General features: G+C 42.3%; 1 protein-coding gene across 1 annotated transcript; it reads right to left on the bottom strand.

Moving 5' to 3' along the window:
- Positions 1-1,010: 1,010 nt before the first annotated feature.
- ret (ret proto-oncogene receptor tyrosine kinase) lies at positions 1,011-22,454 on the bottom strand. The gene is made up of 20 exons (XM_061689355.1): positions 22,223-22,454; positions 12,050-12,295; positions 11,544-11,834; positions 10,171-10,409; positions 9,895-10,090; positions 9,616-9,815; positions 8,700-8,982; positions 8,354-8,485; positions 8,061-8,171; positions 7,794-7,907; positions 6,021-6,265; positions 5,790-5,937; positions 4,658-4,765; positions 4,367-4,581; positions 4,173-4,295; positions 4,020-4,090; positions 3,764-3,901; positions 3,534-3,633; positions 2,652-2,799; positions 1,011-1,874 (listed from the first exon to the last, which is right to left on the bottom strand). Exons 1-20 carry the CDS (start codon positions 22,305-22,307, stop codon positions 1,717-1,719), a joined length of 3,351 nt encoding a protein of 1,116 aa, XP_061545339.1. The 5' UTR covers positions 22,308-22,454; the 3' UTR covers positions 1,011-1,716.
- Positions 22,455-22,844: the final 390 nt, after the last annotated feature.

The following is a 22,844-nucleotide window of genomic DNA, read 5'->3' on the forward strand; positions in this document are numbered from 1 at the left end:
CTCGCGCATTCAAAACACAACAACGATGTCAAACCTCCGTCAACATATATATATATATATATATATATATATATATATATATATATATATATATATATATATATATATATATAAAACATATGAAACATAACCTTTAATCTTATATCAACATCCAATTGTCCAGAGTCAGTGCTTCTCAATAAATAAACAAACCCAACTGAGTGATTTAAATGAAGTGGACACAGGAGGAATGCAAATATTGGTTTTTTACTTTTTTTTTTTTTTTTTTGAAGGAGGGCAACATTTTTACGTCATGTGTTATTCCCTTAATTGCGAATCTCTTTCATTCTCCACACATCTAATTATATTTGACCAACAGAGAACAGTCTTGGCTTTTGCTTAATTGTGTTCTGTTAAGAACCGTAGGAGGTACAAGGCTGTCATCACAAAGTACACATCGTAGTTTGTTCACAAATAAAGTTCAGTTGAATTGAATTTACTTTTTTTTTTTTAGCGTTAAGATTTTGTGGGGAAAAAGAAAAATGTGAAAAAACATTACCACTCCAATATATGTTGCGACTGGAGCAAGATTGTATGACTTGACTTGAGATTTGCTAAAAGCAAGAAATGACTTGACTTGACATGCTTGATTTTTTTTCCTACAGTGACTTGAGACTTGCTTGTGACTTACTCCCATTCTATTAGCTCACTGATAATAGCGGTACTTGCCTGACTTCTGTGCAGACGGGGAAGGTTCAGTTCCCACGAACTTAATGTGATCGTGGGTGGTTGTTTGTGTATATATGTGCCTTGTGATTGATTAGCGAAGAAAATCCAGGCTGTAGTCAGCCTTTGGCCTGATGTCAGCTGATGCTCCAGCTCTCCACGAGTCTGAACAGGCTAATCCATGTAAACCAATAACATATTTTTGTATAAAATATTCCATACAACTGTTCAAGATCTTTCTGTTTGACAAAAAAAAAAAGGCTGTGAACATAATGTACATTTTTTTTATTGTTTATTAACTGTATCATAATCAAAGAAAAACATAGCAATGATAGCACTCGTTAGTTTACATAAGGTTTTCCCTTGACGTTTGTTTTTACACTGAATGAAAAAATGATGCTGAAAATGACCACAATTTGCCTTAAGTCATCAAACAAGAGTAGCACTAATTTCCTGACCTTTTTCACATGATTCAAAAAAATATTTAGTTTTACCTGTGTTTCCAAATGTTTCTGAAACATCATGTGGGTAAAACATCAAATTGGTCTTTGGACATGATAAGGAGCGCAGTCCTCCAAAGTGAAAACTTTGCATTTTTTGTCCACTCCATCCCAGTTGTCTACAGCAGATGATGGTAAAGGTGTCCCCTTTAATTCCTGGGCTGGAACATGATCTTCACAGTAGCAATATTTGGAGGCTATTGTCGAAGCTGCACAGGCACTTAAAAGACATTGACACTGACATACAATCTGGTACAACAGTCATGCAGTGATACAATGTGGCCAACACGACCGTGAGGTAATAATTAACATACGTACGTAAGAGCTGAATGAAACATGGCCTACTTTGATCCGGCTAGTTTTGCAGCAAAAAGAGACCCCACTTTTAATACCAGTGCAACAGAAATAAAAGGGAACCAACTTTAGCATCAGATTGTATATATACAGTCTTATAGAAATATACACATCTACCAACACACCTTTTCGACAGTGTGGATTTGTCTTGTCACATCTAGCTATCGAGCTTGTCCACAGTTTTTGCGGGTGTAGGCAAAGCCATCCAGTTTGCATAAACACTATCATTGGCATATCTTGTAAAGACTGGATTAGTGGCATCATGTCTGTTGAGCGGTACCGGGCTCTTCTCGGGCCAGTTCGGGTATGACATGCCTAAAAATGAGAACACATCATTTTTCTGCACTCAGTGAAAGATAAGCAGCGTGCAGACAGCAAGGCTTTTAAATCAAACTCTGTAGTGGCAGGGTGACATGACATGTCAAGTAATGACTTTGTCATCATTATCGGCGATAGTCTTTGTAATAAATCGAGGCATCAGTGAATATTGCATTAGCAACCTGTACATTCTGTTTATTTAGGTAACATCACCAAAGAGTTGCACTCAAAAGCCTTGCTGTTTCTCCATTCACTATCATGGAATCATTTTAGCTTAACAGCTACACATGGTGAGGAAGGAAGCAAAGTGAGAATCATTTAAGACAATCTGAAATTCAAACCACAAGTAGTGACTGATTCAGCGAGGACCTGTTTCAAATGTCACCTGTTTCCATCAGTGCCAACAAATGAGAACATTACGACCAAAAAAAAAAAAAAAAAAAAAAAAAAGTAAAACAAATAATATATAAAATAAAATGTTAATGAAGAGGTATGTAGAAATTATAATGATGAGTATAGTGAGTATTATTTACAAATGTAGAGTTTTTGGTAAGCTTTCCTGTACATTAGAAGCAGGTCCAAATAAAGACAACAGATAGTATTGCATTTCTCTGAGGCTCTAATTTACGATGAAATGGTCAGGAATAATCAGCAAAAGGCATGCCCAGCTCACAGTCACACACGCTTGACTATAGAAAGCCAATCATAACTTGCTAAAACACAGAGCATGTTTGTCCTGTTTCTAAAATCGAGTAAATGCATGGGAAATTCTACCATAGAGCTTGTTTTCAATCCATGTGGAGGGGAGGGTTCGAGGGATAGGGGCGTTATTACAGTCCACAAGTGGTGTGTCCTCTTCAGAGAGCGCGTCATCGTACAGCAGGGCATCAGCAGGCGTGGACGCTGCCAGGTCCAGGTAATCCTGACAAAAGCAGATCAAGGTGTGATTAGGCTGACTATGTGGGGCGGGCTGAGTTTTTCTTTTTGTAATCTGTGTGCATTAACACACTTCCTTGTTTGATCGGGCCACAACCCTGTTGGAACAAGACGAATTCAGGGTGCAGTGTTTTGCTGTAAATGCATCCTTGCCCAGGCCACATTCTTTGCTCTTCAAAAGCTAATGATAGGTTCTAAAGGTTTGAGATCAGGAAAAGGAAGCATGCATTTATAGGATGGAACCAAAGCTTCAATGCACTGTAGTTCCAGCAGCATCAACAGTCCACGCGTGCAGTTTGCCTTAAAACGTAAGCTTGCAATATGGTTTTCATGCCGCATGCGTGCATCCTGATTACACTCACTAGTCTAATGGTATACAAACTGAGGACAGGAAAAGAAACGCTGTCATTTCTCGCTGTCTCGTCCGGATCTATTTGTTTTGTAAAGAATGACCCCAAAAATACAGACAGTGAATTATTTATTTCCCTTCATTCCCAAATGTAGCAATTTATAAGACAAGGAATCCTAAGTAGAAACGGACATAACACGTCTCACTCTAAGGTAGTTGAAACATATCAGCAGCCAATCGGTGAAGAAAGGTAGTGCGAATAATGCAAAAGTCATAGTTAAATGAAATGGAAATGATGAAAAATGACGTGTGCTCTTTCAATAGATTTGATTGAACAATAGTGTATACTGTATAGTATTGCTTCACCATACCCGACTTTTAACCATCATCTTTTCCAGTTCTTTGCTGATGTCAGAGAATGTCGGCCTCTTGTCCGATTCTTGTTTCCAGCATCGGCCCATGAGGTTATACCTGCAGGACATGTTTTTGCAGTTGCTTGAGTAAATAGTACCCGATTTCCCAGCAGTGCGGTGTATGGCACATTGCACTCAGAGGACATGACTGTCGTAGATGATGCAAAGTAACAAAGAGGAGCGCTCACATTTCCTCGGAGCAGTTCTCCGGCCTCTCCATCCTGTAGCCAGTCTTCAACAGGTTAAAGAGGCGTTCGGGTGCAATGCCCGGGTACGGATTACCTCCTAATGTCACAATTTCCCATAAGAGCACTCCAAAGGACCAGCTGTCATAAAGAAGATGAAGGTGAAACATTCTGCTAAACATCATTCGTCGTAATATCTTAAAGAATGAAGCATCTTGAGTTGTTTCTTCGAAAAAGTCAAAAGGTTGACTGTACTCACACATCACTTTGTGTTGTGTAAATGTGATCAAACAGGGACTCTATCGCCATCCATTTAACAGGTATTCGACCCTTCAAAAAAGAAAACAAGGTTTCGATTGTGAAATCAGGGATGATCGGGAAACATTTCAAATTGGGTTCTTTTTCCCGTCACCTTGCTCCTCTTAACGTACGAGTCCTCCTCATACACATCTCTGGAGAGGCCAAAGTCTGAGATTTTCATCTTTCTTCCCTCTGCCACGAGTACATTTCGCGCTGCGAGGTCCCTGTGAACAAGCTGTTCGACAAAGATTCTCAGCAAGCTTAATCACGACACATATCATGACGATATGAAAAACAACTGCAAACCTTCATTTCGGCTAAATACTGCATGCCTCTGGATATCTGCCATGCAAAGGAGATCAGGTCGCCCATAGTGAGTGCCCTGTCGTCTGGGTTCTCCAAGTAGCTGGAGTTTCGGTTCGCGTCCATTCCCACGAAGCTCGGGCCGACTTTCCGGCTCTCGCGAAGGAAGTTGCGAAGTGACCCGAACTTGGCATATTCGACGATCAGGTATAACGGACCTATTCAGAAGAAAAACAGTCTTCAGACTCCGTGCACAACGCAGAGTGTGACTGAGGAGCTTTGCTGCGGTCCTACCATCCTGGCTGCATGCTCCATACATCTTTATGACGTGAGGATGGTTAACTTGCTTGAGTAAAGTGAATTCTGACAACAGGTCCCGTAGCTCACTATGGGAGGCGTTTTCTATCATGGAGAATAACAATGATTTTATATTAACAAACCATTAATTAACTCAGAGTGTGTCTTTACAAAGACACACTGGCCACAACATTAGGTACACGTGCGCATCCCTTTCCCCACTCATGTAGTTATATAAGGAAAGCATAATATAGCTAACAACACTCAGTATGGATGCAGTTTTGTTCTACAAAGTTTACTGTTAACTGGTGTTACAGTACCATCGCTCTGACAGTGTCACTCCAAACTGAGCATTGTTACCTTTGGCAAATGCAAATGGGTGACGGGGAGCAAGAGTTGTTTTGCTCACCACCGTGCTTCTACTGTGTATATATTTTTTCCTGTTCTTTAGTTGACAAGCTCGTGGAAGGAGTCAATGATCAGGCTGGGAAGGAGTTGAATTTTGTTTTAAAAAGGTCACAAGAGCCATTCAGCAAGATGACGCGGTTCTCTTCCGAAATCTGTCTCCTTTTATGTGTCTCACTGCCCACACAGTGTGGGGAATTTCCATTTGTAATCTCAACTACAATGGCCCTGACCTTAGGTGTCGTTATAAAATGGTGTGTGAATATTTTCCTCAACAAATGTGCAACCTAGGGCGGCACGGTGCCCACATCTGCCTCACAGTTCTGAGGACCCGGGTTCAAATCCGGCCTCGCCTGTCTGGAGTTTCCATGTTCTCCCCGTGCCTGCGTGGGTTTTCTCCGGGTACTCCGGTTTCCTCCCACATCCCCAAAACATGCATGGTAGGTTCATTGAAGACTCTAAATTGCCCGTAGGTGTGAATGTGTGTGTGAATAGTTGTTTATCTATATGTGCCCTGCGATTGGCTGGCAACCAGTTCAGGGTGTACCCCGCCTCTCACCCAGAGTCGGCTGGGATAGGTGCCCACACGCCCGCGACCCTAGTAAGGATAAGTGGTACGGAAATGGATGGATGGAAATCTGTGTGTAGGTGTACCTAATGAAGTGTCTTGTCAATGTATGATATAATCCTTTAGTCGCCTCTGCTGTGTTTTGATCTTTCTTACCTTTAAGCATTTTCACAGCCACAGTAGTGTAACCCGCTTTTCCTTTCAACCTGAATGCTGTTGCTTTGACAACTTTCCCAAACTCTCCCTCTCCCAAAGTCTTGCCAAGCACTAGGTTCTTACGAGGGAATTCCCATTTGGGATCTTCCTGTTGGAAGAAAATGAACACAATGTCCCACTTGATATCTCAAAGTGTCAACATCAAAAGGTGCGGTGTGAGAAGCAGCTCACGGGTATTTTAAAGGTGTCGGTCTCGATGGATTCCTGCGAGCCTCTACGTAGGTTGTTAGCAGGGAAGCTGATGGGATAGGCCTGGGCCGGCCGGCGGAAAGTCATCTCGGCCGACGCTATTGGGGGCTTGGGGGAGTTCTTGTGGTACCGGTGGAGGAAGTATGAAGAAAGGAGGATGGAGATGATGAAGGAGAGGAGCAGAGCCGTGGCGATGACAGTCTTACACATGTCGTCACATAGCACCTCTGGGGCACACAGTAGAAATGTGGGTTTAGTACTGACATGAACACGATCTAATGATGTCATTTCTAGTACGCTACGGGAATCGTGACAATTTTATCATATGACAAAAAAAAAAAAAAAAAAAGGCAAACGCTTTAACTGTGTGGAATTATTTTTGATCGAAGCAATCCACAAAAAACATAACATAATGAGGATCATTTGATCATGAGGAGCTATTTTCTTTTTGCAAAATCTTGGATTTGAACTCCAGGGTCAAAGATGAGATCAGTGACACAGACGCGTTTATGCAACAATGATGTCATGGTATTGGCGGAAGATCAAAGCACTTACTACGTATCCAATCAGATTGATCGGACATTGCTATGCTGCCAGGAGTCTACTTACCATTAGGGAAACACAGAGATTTCCGGGGGCCCCCAAACATCTCATAAAAACTGATTAATAAAGAGTTATTTGATTTAAAGCAATTATTGTTTTAGTTTTTTTTCACACGTTTAAAAGTACATAAAACATGCTTAATCTATCCTGACCGTTTTTACTAGGGATGCAGCTGTCGAAAATTTTAGTATTCGAGTATCCTTCCCAAATCTTTTTGTTTTTTTTATAAAATAATCGGGTAAAGGACTTTATTCATTAAAAAAGGAATAAGGAGCCAGGTGTGCAACTCTACTTGAGCAGCTACCATTTTAGGATGTGACATCATAATATAGTAAGTTTTTGGCTGTGCATTTAAGAGCTTAGACCAGACTAACTAAACTAAAATGAAAATGACGACATTTGGACATTGGAAACACAAATATTAACTTCATAATTTTGTTGGGACAAACTTTGCCGCTCCCGTCTCATACAATGGACTATTCCACCTTCTTACTGCAGATTTGCAGACTTGATTCAGGGAAACAAACTTGTTATTGTGTTGTGAGGAAAATGAAGCACAGCTATTCCAGTGGAGCGGAGATGAGGAAAAGGTGAGAAGAAAACATATAGTTTTTATGAAAACTGTATAAGTCTTTAAACGTTTTCACAGTGACACCAAATGGTCGTAACTGACAACAGCAAAAGCCGCTCTTGCCAGTATTAGCAGTAGCACTGCTGTCAGTGTCAGCCGAGGAGGATTCAGCAGAGATGAAGTGGAGAGTGACACGAGGGCTGCTTTTCATCACAAAGATGTGAGAATTAAAGCAGTTGAAGTGGTAAACTGTATTCAAATCTGCATAATCATCTAATCAATTTTCTCAAATGTATTATTTTTTTTTAGTTGATGATAAACATTGATATTCAATAACATTTGCAGTACACGGATGCGAAAGGCCCCACGTCTGGGTTTGCCTTGGGCCCCCAAATGGCAAATGCTGCACAAGATTTTATTTTTCAAGGTTGTAGTCCCCAATTTATTGTTTTTTGTTTTTTTTTTTTGGATGGGGATGAGGGGGGTGGGGGCATTTTGGCCTGAAACAGCCTTTTTCAGCATTCGTGTGCAATGTCTTCATTGCATATCCATGAGTTGCAATTAGTTCTGTGACAACTCACCCTCAATATCTTCCTTTTCACAGAAGCATCTCTCAGTCAAGCAGTAGCAGGTCCCGTAGCCAGCCTGGATGCCGTTCCTCAGGCCGAGTTCGTGACCTCCGGTGACAGTTTCCTCTTCACACACATGCACACACGCACACACACACACACACGCACAGACACACACATAGACACGTACCAACACATGTACACAGTCAACATTGTGAATGCTGCAGTCAGAATCTGCCATGCCTCTTTAAAGAAAACATGAATGATATCACAACTTACTCGTACAGTCTTGCGGGCATATTGATGTATCCTTGCTTTCAATTGCATCACAAAAGCTATCTGGACATGTGACCAGGTCTGGGGAGCAGGTCGAGTAGTTTTCTGTAATTCCTGAAAAAGAAATTATATGTATATTATTTAAGTAGCATAGTGTGTCGAACAACCCAAGTGTTTCACTTTCCCAGTTGGCTCCCTGTGAACAATCTAAATATTAAAAAATGACAACTGTTAGTACATATTGTTGTTGTTGTTGTTTTAGAAAAAAAAAACCTACTATATACATTTAAAATGACCTTTTTCAGTGCCTTGCCTCCACTGGCATCTCCCGGTGGTCGCCCCTAGTCCTCTGGTGGACTCACAATCTCCTCTGTGTCTGTTTTCTGCACAGGAAAGAAACTGCTGACTCTCTTGACTGTCCTGGTTTACTACGCAAAACAGACACAAAACATACTGTACATTACTAAATGCACTGGGAAGAGAGGAACAGCATGCAAAATGACACTTCATTCTAAACAATGGAAAGAAAGGACTGAGATGAAATGATGTGCGCTGATAAAGAAACCCTTCTTGTGTTGAGCTTTAGAATTTACTTCACATATGAAAACATTGCATTGAATATAGCATTTGCAGGTGTCCCACCTTCAATATCCAGAATGATTTGGATCTGAGTGCTGGCCTCCAACTGTGTGTGCGCCTCCCGAGCGACAACAATGTACTGCAGATCCTGGCACTCGGGTCGTCGCAGAGGCTCAGAGTCATTGACGTAGAGGAGTCCCCACATTTGGTCAGGTGCCTGGGTGATGCTTATGGCCGCATAGCAGGACAGCTCGTCAGCAGAGATGTTCTTATCGGGAACCTCGAGCTGGTATGTGACACTGAAGCCATCAAATTGTTGGCAGTTTTCCACGCAGACTCTGCCAACCTGAAAAGGGGCGAGAGAGGATTTGATGTCACTTTCAGATGTATGTGCCCTGCAATTGGCTGACAACCAGTCCAGAGTGTACCCTGCCTCTGGTGACAAGAAAACGAATGGATGGATGGACGGAGTTTTAGTCAGCAGGGGGCAGGCTTGACAAGAAGGCTGTGACATACTAAACAAAAAACATTTGTAATATTCTGCATTACTAATATCAATATTATAATAAAAATATTTGTGTTAGATCACGTGATCCACCGAAATCTTTGAGAACTTGCTTTAACGATCCCCTCTACACCTTCATTTAGTCCAGTAATAAAGTTTTGTTCTCTCTAGAAGAAATCATCAGAGTACTGTACACCTTTGTTGACAAAATACTGAATGTGGTGTATCACAGTTTAATGACAACTTTGAAAAAATACAATAAATAATAAGGGCAACCAAAACAATCCAACAGAGATTAATTTGAGGTAATGGATCGATCAGGATAACCGAAAAGCCCTAATTCTCAGACAAAGAGCACATCGTAATTTTCCCAATTGATGTTGGTCGTGTGTCTCAAAACGATCCCATGCTGAGCAAAGTGAGTGAGAATCTGGCCACATACACTAGTAGTTGATTTTAAGAATTTCTAAATACCTGAGCATAGATCGAAGCTCTGCGTGTGAGCTTGAAGATATGTGTGATGTTCTCAAAGCGGATGTGGACTGGTAAGATGGTGACGTTGAAGTGAAGTGACACAGCTCGCTGTAGACCCGGGTAGGTGGTGTCATTGACCTGGTAGTCCAGCTGCATGCTGCGATTCTCCGTCACAGGCAGGTTCCTCTTGAGGACCAGCTCTAAAAGGGAATGGTGAAAAGTTTTCTTCACAAACATCTGTTCTTGAAAAGATGATGTTCAGGGGATAGGATTACATACGATAGTTATGAATGGTTTCTCTGACGCCGTTGTGAGCAGCTTTCTTTTCACTGAAGCTGCGTTTTACATCAAATGTTTTCTTTGTCCATTGGTCAGTGTTGACCAGGGTCTCAACATATCTATTGTGACTCTGGTCTATGGAATAAAGGGAGGTCAAATCCCTGTCAAAAACTGACAACGTGCCATAAGTACCACCCTGGAAAGAGACAAATGAGATGAATCAGTGTTTTTATAAAGATCATTTCAGCTGCGGTTTTTTTAAATTAGTTTTCTTACTTTAGTCCGATTGAAGCTGATGACAATATCTGCCGTGTCTGTTCCATTCACATATGGCGCGTTATCATCCTCGTCATTGACAAACACATCCAGAGGAGTGTCCAGCGTTGTGATGGCGCTCTCCGTCCGAACTGTGCAAACTAACAGGAGCCTATAACGTTCACTTTCTTCTCGGTCTAAAGGAGCAGTCGCGACCATCTCTGAGGTGTTCTGATTCACAGCGAATGGTGCAGGCGTCTCTATTAGAACAAAAGGAAATATTCACCACTGTTTAGACTACACTGATGAAAGAAAATGTGCTCTGTCAATTTTGGGGAGTCAGTCAGAGTCCATTAGTGTGTTTCAAGATGTGATGTAATGTAAGGGGTCACCACCCGGGTGCCCCCGAAGGACCACATCGGGGCCTGTTCTCAAAATAGCTCATCACTGATCGGAATTGTTGATCGCTGCAAGTGTTTACATTTGAAAATGTAAACACTTGCAGCGATCCACTGTATATCAATACCAGAACAATACAGGAATACCTCACTGTTAAAAATGACATCATACCACTTTTTCTTTCTTTTTTTTTTTGTGTGGCATTTTAAGAGTTAGAGCAACAGAGCAGTTTGTGATCTGCGTAGTGGGCCTCCCAAAAAGGGTCACTTCCCACAGCAGTGTGCTCCGAGTGAGAAAGAAGATTCTTTTCCAGGTGCTTTATCAAAGTCACAACTTTGATATTGTGACAACACTTCAGATATATTGAAATCAAGTGTTGCTTGTTGATAGTGATCTGTTTCCTACCGATAGTTGTTGATCATTATTGTGAGAAATCATTACCATCACCGGTGTCTTCAAATTGATGAACATAATTCATTATTAATAATAATGATATAATTAAAGGTAATATGAGCAAATATGTTATTTCAGAAGCATGTATCAAACGTTTGCATTAATCAATACCCAAGAAGTAGCTCTCAGTTCCAAAAAGGTGGTATGGCCCGGTATGAATATTCTCAATATTTGGTATTTTCATTCTCAAAGGTTGTGTAGGATAATAAAACACAACCTTTTGGCACCCTTCCGTACATAATAATGCCTAGCTCCTTGGTGACGTGGTCAGTGGACACATTATTCAACCCTCAAATCCAGGTTGAGGGTCAGCCTACTGAGACCAATGGTGTCAGAAGTTGGATGATTAGCTGTGAAGTCATCTGTGTTTCTGTGGTGACCTTAACAGAACGGTACCACTTGGTGAAAACGTGGCTTAACACTCGGTACCATATCCAGGGCTAAAAAGGTGCAGTGGGGTCCCAAGCAGTAGACGTCTCGGGTCAACACAAAAAAGCAGCACCCGTGAGGCTACAATGTTGGACTTTTTGTTCGTCTCTAACCTGATTCCACACTGTAAGAGATGGTGTAGTTGGGGCACACATTGAGTCTGGAGAGTCGTCGCAGCTGCATTACGGCCCCGGGGAACCTGTTCTCCATGATGTGTGGTTTGGAAGTGTCTCGGTGAGGGAAGCATAGCTCTTTCATATCTGTCTGTGCACACTGCGGCATCGTTGCATTAACAAAGTCCAGGATGATCCGAGGGGAATTTGTACTGCACAAGGACAGCTTGGTGAGTGTTGGTAGCACCATGACATAGAGGGACAACTTCTTCACCGACCATGAAGGTTTATCTGATAAAATGCAGAGAGAGAGAGAGAGAGAGAGAGAGAGAGAGAGAGAGAGACAGAGGCATTTTAATCTCTAACAGATCTCTTCCTGATGATGGAACTCCTTTATCAGTATGGGTAGAGAGTAGCCAATCTAATTGAATCTTAAATTAGAGGATACCTGACAGCATCGTTACAATAGGCTCTACATTTATGTGAACTGCTTGTATGCCACTCACATAGCGAGGCAAAGTCATTCTCGTCCAGGGTTTTGCTCAAGGACAGCACCCCTGTGTCGGGGTCCATGTTAAACCAGGAGCTGTAGGCGGTCCGCTTGGGCGAGCTCAGCCAGCACAGGTAGAAGTGCGGCTTCTCTGACTCGCTGTCCAGCATGGCGTGGACCTGGAGGACCCAGCTCCCTGCTGTCTGGCCAACATAAATGGTCTCCTTGTACTCATTCTGAGGGAAGTACAATCCTTTAGCCCCTGTTAACACACACACACACAAATAATAATTGTTTTTAAAAAAGAAGAGGAACATGATCTTTGATGAAGAAATCGCTAGAGGTGTAGGAGAGTTTGTGCACAGCTTTCACTCTGCATGACTGATTGCGCGTGGGGGATTATAATCATTCATTCATTTCATTCGTCTTCAGTACTGCTTATCCTTACTAACGTGAACATAAAATAACTATCCATCCATCCATTTTCCGTACCGCTTATCCTCGCTAGGGTCGCATGAAATAAAACAATATGAAATATATATCTTTTATTGAATTTAATGATAATGAGCAGAAAAATGGAGCATGACATGTTACAGTCCTTCAATTGAAAGGAGGGCTCAAATGGCACTTATGCAGCTCTTTTAATGAATTTCTCATGTGGTCGATACCATGTGGTTTCCAATCGTCCTTGTATTCACCTTGAGTAGTTTAATTACGCCAGATCACATGATACAGAAGAGAAATGAATCATTACCTGCCAGAGGAAGGGGGGTGGTATATGTGCTTGTAAGGCTAATCCATAAGGAGCTGAATCACATCGGCTATATGTTTTACAGGAAAATTGAGATGCGAGTGTTCGTCCTGAAATTACATCCCTGCTATGATCCTCTTTGACGACAGTGGGCGACCATTTAGGGAGCGCGCTAATGTCATTAGCAGACAGCAAAACTAGATTTTCTATTTCTGTTGGTGCAATTCAGGCCTCAGCTCTGGTTTCAGACATTGATTTAATTTCACAGGACTTGGATGACAGGGGGCTGGATTGATGGATAAAATGTTCCTTCCTGAAAGATTGTGATTCACTCGGGGTGGCTGCAACATTTTTTTTTGTTGAAAGTGTTCCTATAAGGAAAGAAAAACAAACACACGGCGGTCCTCTTGCTTGTTCCTCCTGTAGGACAAATTACAAGATTTGAATTGAAGATACAGGGGGGAGGCTGGCCTCTAATTATACTAATTATAGCCTTTAGAGGGCACTATCATCTTGCTAAGCGAGACCCATGCTTGTCACGGTGGAATGCGGTATTGAAATCATTTTCATAAATCAGCAGACAAGTGACAATAATGACTGATAGTGATTTATTTCAAGATGAGCAAAAATAAATAATAGCAATAGCAAGCATCAAGCTCCTCTGTTTAAGCAACTGGAAGGTCCCAGATGCTAACCAGAGGGAGCCAAACATATTTCTGTTGGCTTGATGCCACCGTGACTATGCAACACAACTTATTCATATGAGTCAAAATTCAATTTCTCTCCAGGACTGAAGCCAACGGCAAGCAAGTGATCAGACTTAATTAATTGAATGGCTCAAACAGACCTCTCAAGGCAAATGATATTTGCGGTCTGTAAAAACACGATGACACATTACATTCCCCACGAAAAGGATATAAAAGTGACATTTCAGTTATTCAGGCCACGTAAGGTTAACACCGCAAATAACGTTCTTCCAGGAAGTGGAATATGAGTAAATTATTTCTGGGACAGCATTAGCCTGTTGTAGCAAAGCAAATATTACCCCCATAAGCTGAACTTTTACAACGACCAAACATCTATAAAAGCTGATGCCGCGCTGCGCCTCCTGCATATAGTGTACGTGATCTCTTTCCAAGTAGGAGTATGTCATTTTGCAGACAGACACTGTGTTTGCACAAGAGGCCTCTTGCATCCATCCCCCATGTTTGCAATAGCTATTTTCTACCTCTGAGTGGATGAGAAAAACACTTTTAGAAAACAGCCACAATGACGACACACTCTTTGCTTGACCTTGTTGAGATGCCAGGAGGTAATAATGACCCGTGTGTCCATTTTGTCTCGTATATTATCTGTGGAAGGACAAAGTGGACAGAGGCTCATTACAATATCTATGAGATGCAGTCACAAACCAAAGTGTGTCTAGAGGTTCTCACTCAGGCCTGATAGGGTGGGACGCCCTTTCTGCTGTCCCAGACAAAGACGGGAACTCAATTAGCTCAGTGCATGCTTCGACTGATAGATTTAGCAGCAGTGAGATCATGTGATGTGCTGGCTGAGATTCGCCATATATGCACATATACTGTGGAGATCTCAAGGAAATAATTCCAGGAGTCACCGACTCAACATCACAGGCGATAGAAAGCACTGAAGATGAGTAGAGGTGGCTGCTGCATCTCCCATCTATGATATTCTCCCTCTTTTCACTTGGTTGGTGTGAACACAGAGGCCTTTGTTTGCCAAGGTCAACATGAGCTGCATGTGTCCTTGGAAACGACTCATTGGAAAGGCAGCAGACCAATCAATAACCGTACTAATCAACATTGATGATGATTGTTTTCCCCTGATGAGACAGACATGGCGAAAAGCTGACGGCAGCACGTGTGAAATCATCTCACGGCACACATAATGGACCCGCTCTGTGAAGCAAGACTTGTCTATGAGCCCATGCACAGCAATAGAAAACGCGATCACTTTTGTAGCTTCACGCACAGCTCTATTCTGTGGTACTATTATCCAATTCACTCTGTCCTATCAATTCAACAATGCAAACATTACAATTACCCCCCGAATCATCAGTTATCATGACAACACCACCTGTAAAAAAACAAACAAAAACAAAAACAGCAGTTATGGGATTCAATTAGTTAAAAAGTTCCATGTTGAGATAGAATTTCACTTCTGAAAGCCATTATTGATCATGACATTTTAAAATCCCTCCTTCGCCAGTGTGCAATATTCTTTCATCATGTCACACTAGAAGCATTGAATAAAGATCATGCTTTTAAAGGAAGGAGCTGTTAGTAGGAAATAAAGCCATTTCCTCTTACAAGGGAAGCATCACGATGCATCTGATCACTTCCCAGCAAAAGGTATTTTGCTCACTTTACTGTGCTGCATACCTTAACATAATAATCCATTACACCAAATCATGTAATCCAATTAGCTCAAAGAGAATAGAAGAGCATGAGAGCCAATGTACCGTGTTCATCAGTCATCAACAAATCTAATAGAACATCTCCTTAGGGGTTAGATGCAAGTACAAATTAAGTTTGAAGAACTCCCAGGGGTCTGTCAATGGGAGAAAGAATTGTTCACGTGATGCACACTCTGAGTCACTATCCTGCTTGGGAAAACATCTCATAAGAGCAGCAGTGATTAGGCGATCAGCTTCACTCAAATGTACACAGCAGCAGATGTTGCGAAGCACGAACTGCACACGAGAATCACGAGGATATCACTTCTAATTTTACATGCTGTGCCTCGGATTTGCTGTTTTAACAAGGCTGGAGTGACCATATACGTATAACTTGAAAGTCGCAATAGTCAAGACCTCACTGTTATCAAAAGTGAAAATCAATGTGGTTTTTTTGGGTTATTGTTTATTTGTGCGTGAGTAAGCAGGCCACTTGCTGGTTTACAAAGGATGACAAACGTGCGGATGGTCCATTATAATTCTAGGGGGTGGCTGGTTCGGCTCATACCACCGTGACTCAAAATGGTGAAAATAAACCCTGCATCCATACTTTATCCAGATAATCCTCAAGATTTGGGCAACCCTATAAACAGTTTTTGTTAACCTGCCAACTCTTACTGTAAAATGACGGACATGAAATTTGAATGAAATTCACAAAACCTCTAAATAACATTCAAGATTGAATTAAACATTAACTTTAAAATAACAAAGCTAATGGCGGCCTATGAAGTTTTCACAGTTCTGTATCGCATACTGTATCCTTTGGGGATGCTGAGTCTGCATAAGAACCATTTCCTTCCAGTTGCCAATAGGATAGGAACAGCATATTTAGATTATAACTATACATCAACACCACATATTTGACAATTCACTTCTTTTTTGGGGGGATAGTTATTTGATTATTGCACTTGGATTATTCAATTTTACTGGTGCTACTTTGTGGCTTTTCTTGGTTCGTCAGCTGTTCACGTTTTAGTGTCACTGCACCATCTCCTACATTCAATCTTGAATATGGAGCACATGATGGAACAAAGAGATAGATGCTCCCTTATGGGAGGTGGCGGTGTGGCCAGCACAAATGGAATTAAAGCTCTCAAAGTTTCTGGCACTGGCTGGTGGAAAATGAATTTCCAAGTGAAGTGAAGGGTTCAATACGTGAGTTTGAACAGAGAGGTCATACATCCAGAAATAAAGACTTAAATGAGGGGATGGTGCGGGACAGTGGATGAGCGGTTAGCACATCTGCCTCACAGTTCAGAGGTTGGATGCTTGCCTCGGGCTCCAGCCTTCTTGTGTGGCGTGTGTATGTTCTCCCTGTGCTTGCACGGATTTTCTCCATGCAAGCAAGCAACCACATTCCAGGAACATGTTTTTTTGGGGGGGTTATTTGAAGACTCTAAGTTATCCACAGGTGTAAATGTGAGTGTGAATGGTTGTTTGTTTATATGTACTGTGCGATTAGGGATCAGGGTGGCCCTGCGATTGGCTGGCGACCAGTTCAAGGTGTACCCCGCCTCTCGTCCGAAGATAGCCGGGATTGGCTCCAGCTCATCCACGAACGTAGTGAGGCTAAGTGGCATCGGAAACGGATGGATGGATGGATGGATGGATGGATGGATGGGGAAAACGCTGAATCCAACATGGTTAGCAGTACACTAATGAAATAATACTGGACTATTATTCCTCCCATATGGATCTGCAGTACACTCACACAGACCACGAGCTCACAAATGTCCTTCTTTGCTTCACTCATAGTTGTAAATACTATGTCAAACGCAGCGGGCACCACTAGAGAACTGGAAAATAACTTGTCAAGACCAATGTGAAACAAAAGGCCCAAATTCCCGAAGGGCAAAATTTCAATCAACGTCTCCTTGTCCTTTCATCGCAGCAAATTAGATTCTAACCATGCATGAGGAGCAAGCATGACCCATAACTGACTAAAGGATCATGCGGAGAGCTGGCGCAGTTAAGAGAGGGGTGTTCAACCTCGGCAAAAACATGAACATTGCTTTCTTCAGATTGTGGCTGTGTGCACATTATTGTTTGCTTTTTGTTGAATTCCTGAGCATGAGTAAATAAAAGATTAACAATCTACCGCAATAAACAAATAAATACAGTACCTGCGTGTATAACGAGAAGGAACACGTTACCCACACTGATATAAAATATGTAAAAGACACAGTCTTTACCAAATAACTTCAATCATCATGTTTTCAAATTGTATTCAAAGAAGCATAGTGACAGCAAGAGAGACAAATTGACAAGAGTAATGACACTTCGATATTGACAAAACAAAACAGAAGCTTTACTAAATCATGTAATGTAATAAGGAGCTAAATCAAATATCAGCATGCACCAAATGAGATTTATTGTTATGGTGCTGCTAAAAGAGAAAGATGCTAATGAAAACGACGCAAGCAAGAGGGAGGGGATTTAAGAGAGGTTGTGGTTATGGCCTCCTCTAGGATGGACTTGACATGGCTGGAGCTTACCACTTTGTTAAGGGTTACCAAAAGGTCAAAGAGGGTCAAAGGTACGGGAACACGGTCACGGTGGACTATAAACGGTTCAATGCTTTTATGTGAAAACATCTGAGGCTCTCCTCACGGAAGTAATGGATTCTATTCGAGTGTCAGCTATTAAAAGGATTCTGAAAAAGCCTGTCATGAGGTTTGTGTGGACTCCACAACAAAGCTTGCGACTGCTTGTGTTGGCCTTAATCAATTATTAGTTGGGAAAACCATGAAGACTCGTCATGAGCAGATTGTCCATTTTAGGAAAGTTCTTTTTATGCACCAAAATAGCTTTCCAACAACAACAACAACAACATTTCTTTTAGATCTTTGACGACCCTTTCCGTTATCTAAATGTGTAGGCTGCGGCTGCTATTAGCCACTTAGGGTTAATTGCCCATTTCCTCTGATTCATTACCTCAGCAAGAAACACTTCACCAATCAGTAACACGTGACCTGGAGTAGGAAGGATTGGGATGGCCACCGAATGCATTAGAGAAATGTTTAAAACATTAAAGACTCCAAAATAAGGCACGCTCAATTTATTTTCCCTCTTACGCCATTAGTGCTTTAAACATACACAACGTTAGGGACACCGACACAGTTTAACAAGATTTATCCATCCATCCATCCATTTGCTGTACCACTTATACTCACGCGGGTCGCGGGCATGCAGGATACCTAGCCCAGCTATCTTTGGGCGAGAGGCGGGGTACACCCTGAACTGGTCGCCAGCCAATGGGAGGGCACAAATAGACAAACAACCATTCCCACTCACATTCACACCTACGGGCAATTTAGAGTCTTCAATTAACCTACCATGCATGTTTTTGGGATGTGGGAGGAAAACGGAGTGCCCGGAGAAAACCCACGCAGGCACGGGGAGAACATGCAAACGCCACACAGGCGGGGCCGGATTTGAACCCGGTTCTCAGAACTGTGAGGCAGATGTGCTAACCAGTCGTTCACCGTGTCGCCTAACAAGATTTACAATACAAGATATTTTCCTTCTCATGTACAGTAGATGAGTAAGGCTGGCAAAAACATTTGAAACACCTCTTAATTTGATGCCCTTCCTTTCTACGCCACTGCAGGCAACGAGGGCTGCATGTGCACGAATCGGTGGGCCTGAAAAAGCAATCAATGAATCGGAACGAATCTTACAATATCATACTACTTACGTCATTCTGATAGGAGGCGCAACAAAGAAATCCACATTTTGTCACAATTTTTAGCCCGTTTATGTGGGGACGCCATTTTGAATTACTGCACATACGTAGTTTGAGTGCATCCAAAACCAAAGTCGGAAAGGCAACCGCGGCAGAACGAATGGACGCAGGTTGATCCAACACAGCGTGACAGATGACTAGAGCTAGCCGACTAGCCAGACGGATAGGTAGCTATCTAGAAAGGAGGCGGCTGCTCTCAGCCAGCAAGCATTTACAGCATCGACAGGTGCAAAACCAAGCCGGGTTGGAACTTTGGCCCTCGTACAGCAATGTATCCTCATTAAAGTAAGCCATTTTAAAGAATAAAGAGAAATCTTTCCGGAGTTGGAAGCGGCAGTGTGCTCACTTTCTGGTTCAGTTGGATCTTTCCTTTGTTGGACAATGATATCCTTATTTCAGAATAGCACACACACGCACACACATCCATCCATCCATTTTCAACACCGCTTATCCTGATTAGGGTCACGGGGCACTGGAGCCTATCCCAGCTGACTTCGGGCGAAAGGCAAACTACAACCTGCACTGGTCGCCAGTCAGTCGCAGGGCACACAATATTATACGTATTATTAACTATCTTTACATTACTTTTATAATACATATGCAGATATATTTTTCAATGAACCGAGATGCATCTTGCATCGGTAGCTCCAACAAGGAGTATGTGTCATCGTCATGAAGCGGTTGAGAGTACAATGAAATCAATGTGATGCGTCATTTGGGCAACAGATAACAAACTGAGCGGTGTGTTCTGACAATATTTTCCCAAAGAAAACAAACAGGCGGTGTTTGCCCGGAGATGTGAGCAGCTGCTACACACCTGCCCGCTGCTCCCCTCCTTTCCTCTTTCACCCTGCATAGCTCTTTTGTTGCCACAATCAGTCAGGTGAGTGGATCATATAGCACCCATCTAATTAGGATCGCAGCCTTTGCTTTCTCGAGCAAACCAAAGCAACAGCAAGCGTGAGAAGAAATGTCTTCTAATACAGTACATGTGAAGCCAATCGGGAGCGACACGCAAATACATAGGTGTCATATGTGCAGGATGTGTGATGCAAACTAACATCAATCAGCCTTTGCGCGCCATGAGAAGCTGTTGTCAACGTGACAAATAATCAGAGGACATTACATACGGCCATGTCACCTTAAAAATGATCATGAATCATTTTACCAACCCGGGCGAGAAGACATCTTCTCTCGGGGGAATTACGTTTACTGGTCACTCCACTTTTGCAGAAATGAAATGGCACAGACAATTCGTTTTCCTCTTGACTGAAAAGACCAAGTGCTCTATTTTTGCTTGATAAGACTACACTGGAGCCCCCTTACAAAATCAGCAATTGCACACAATAGCCTACATTTGCCCAGGCGCTACATCTATAGTGGCGGCAGTATTCGGACACCGGCTGTCGTATACTGCCCTGCAGTTCCATTATTGGAGCCGGGGGGGGGGGGGGGGGCGCTGTGTGTCCTCTCCAACCCCCCCCCCCCCCCCCCTCTGTTTTCAGCACCTGTCTTCTATCAGCCTCATCACCACCGGTGTATATAAGCATGCCTGTTCCCGGAAATCCTCGCCTAAGTATTGCAGCCTCTCCTAGCGGTGCGGTACCACGGCCCACCGTACTCATGTAAACTACCCTTGCGTCTCCTCGTTCCCAGTGTTCCTGCCGCACGTCTTTCCTGCCAGGCCCCTGTTCTCTCCACTGCCTGCCTAACACATCCAGGACCACCTCCATAACCTTTGCTCAATAAACTGTTCATCATTTTACATCAGCCTCCGCCTGCTCTTGGGTTCAGCTACTTTCTTACACTTACACACGAATTTAAAACAATTGAGTTGTTCCTATTATCGAATCTATGAGACCTTTCACTTTTGGCAATACCTTTTACAAGATGACCGGAGTTTTTGTCAATTCAACTTGTCGTACAGTTACTAATGTTGGCCTTCCTTCCAATCTCCATTCTAGTACACTACTAAATACTGTACTAAGTACACTATATCCCAAACATGTTTTTATTGACCTTGCTTTGTGCACTGGGACACAGTGACCATGAAAAAGGCCTCCCCCAAACTGAAAACATAGAATTGTCCTAACTGTCCGACTTGAGATTCAGAGCGAATGAAAGGTTCTCGCCCAACCCCTGAGGGACTTCTCAAACCATTCAAATGTTCATCTCAGTACTTTTGGCCATAGAATATCCCGGTACTTTGTGTCCCCACAAAGATGTCCACGCTCCTGAGCTATGAGCACCACTTTAAATATAGACCGTTTGGGACGACCGTGTTGGTACAGTTGGGCTGTGGGATTGTGAATGGGCTTATGATATTATGATATATGGCTTTATTCATTCGACCGTTACACCAACATGCCATAACTCACATAACATAAGATACACACCATGTCAATGTCACTTCACGCACTAAGCATTGTTTGACCTCAGAAAAACAACTACAATATACAGCAATATTTCCGGTAGTTTACTTTTTTTTTTTTTTTTTTAAACATGCAGGATAATAAACCATTGAAATGAAAACTGCACGATATAACTGTGCTGAAACACTTTGTACTGCTGGTGTGAAAAGGAACAGGATGACGTTATCTAATCCTTTACCATACCACCTTAAAAAGATTAACCATCAAGAAGGGTAATCGGAAATATTTACAAATTACATGCATAATTTCCTCATATAGACCCAAAGAATACCTGTACACATTATACATACAGAGCATTTATAAATACACCCCCCACTTCATGCAATTGTTCTTCCCTTTATACACACAAAAAAATGCAGCTCTATAGTACATATTGTAAATCTATCCCCCTTCACCCCATACACAGAAACTTTGTAAATTACATTTGTAAATACAAAGTGGCTTTTTAAACAAATTACGCTGCAAGTACTTTTTTATATAACGGAAGAGCAGCAGCACATTTGAATGTCAGCTGAAGTCTCACACAAGAGAAATAAATCTGTTTCTCTTTTACATAATGCCCCCACTTAAATCTAATTTGTTTCTCAAAGTGTCTTATTAAACAAATTATGCTGCAAGTACTTTATTATATCTGAGGAGCGCAACACATTTGAATGTCAGCTGAAGTCTCACACAAGAGAAATAAATCTGACTTTCAAATAATGCCCCCTCTTAACAGTAAACTTTTTCTATCTTGTGAGAAAACAACAACAACAAAACAACCGAGCAGTGATGCCGAATCTTACCTCGCAGCAGCATCCACATCCACAGCAGCAGCAGCAGCAGCACCGAGGCGCCGTTTCCCCGCGAGAAAGCACAACTTGACCCCATCTTCGCCAACCATAAGTGAAAGTTGATGCGTGCAAATGCAATTCACGCACTCGTCGGAACCATTGAAAGCAACTGTTAAAAGCGACGATGAAGAGAAAGCGGTGCGCGCGTCCCGTGCGGCCGCCACTCCGAGTCCTCCGTGTCCCGTGGGTGCCGCGATGCGGTGCGGTGCGGTGCGGTGCGGTGCGTGGCTCCGAGTGGCTGCTGTTGCTGCCGGGCGAACCGGCTGCGCGGGGCTTGGGGGCTGGGGGCGGTGGGGAGGCAGGTTTGTGCGCTGCATGGTGGGGGGCAAAGCATCGACAGGACATTTCAAAGCATCATTTGACAGCAGGACAGTCATCTCATTCACACGCTGCAGGGAGGAAATAATTAACAAGAACCATTACATGTGTTAATAGTTCTTTTTGAAAGGTGCAGTGAAAATGTGCCGAAGGGTGAATTTTAGAAACGTTTTTTTTTAAATTATTAGTATTAAAGGTTTGCAGCCATTTATTTCATTTTGTTTAATTTTCATACGTAACCTGCTACTGTGATACT

The sequence above is a fragment of the Phycodurus eques genome, chromosome 11 (genome assembly GCF_024500275.1).
Source record: "Phycodurus eques isolate BA_2022a chromosome 11, UOR_Pequ_1.1, whole genome shotgun sequence".
In the NCBI taxonomy this organism is placed as follows: Eukaryota; Metazoa; Chordata; class Actinopteri; order Syngnathiformes; family Syngnathidae; genus Phycodurus; species Phycodurus eques.

Excerpts from the sequence above, each read along its gene's own strand:
- ret (XM_061689355.1), bottom strand. The coding sequence starts at position 22,307 with ATGGGGTCAAGTTGTGCTTTCTCGCGGGGAAACGGCGCCTCGGTGCTG. Across the intron at positions 8,486-8,699 it reads AATCATTCTGGATATTGAAG|TAAACCAGGACAGTCAAGAG; the intron begins GTGGGACACCTG and ends TGTTTTGCGTAG. Across the intron at positions 3,634-3,763 it reads GAGAACTGCTCCGAGGAAAT|GTATAACCTCATGGGCCGAT; the intron begins GTGAGCGCTCCT and ends CATGTCCTGCAG.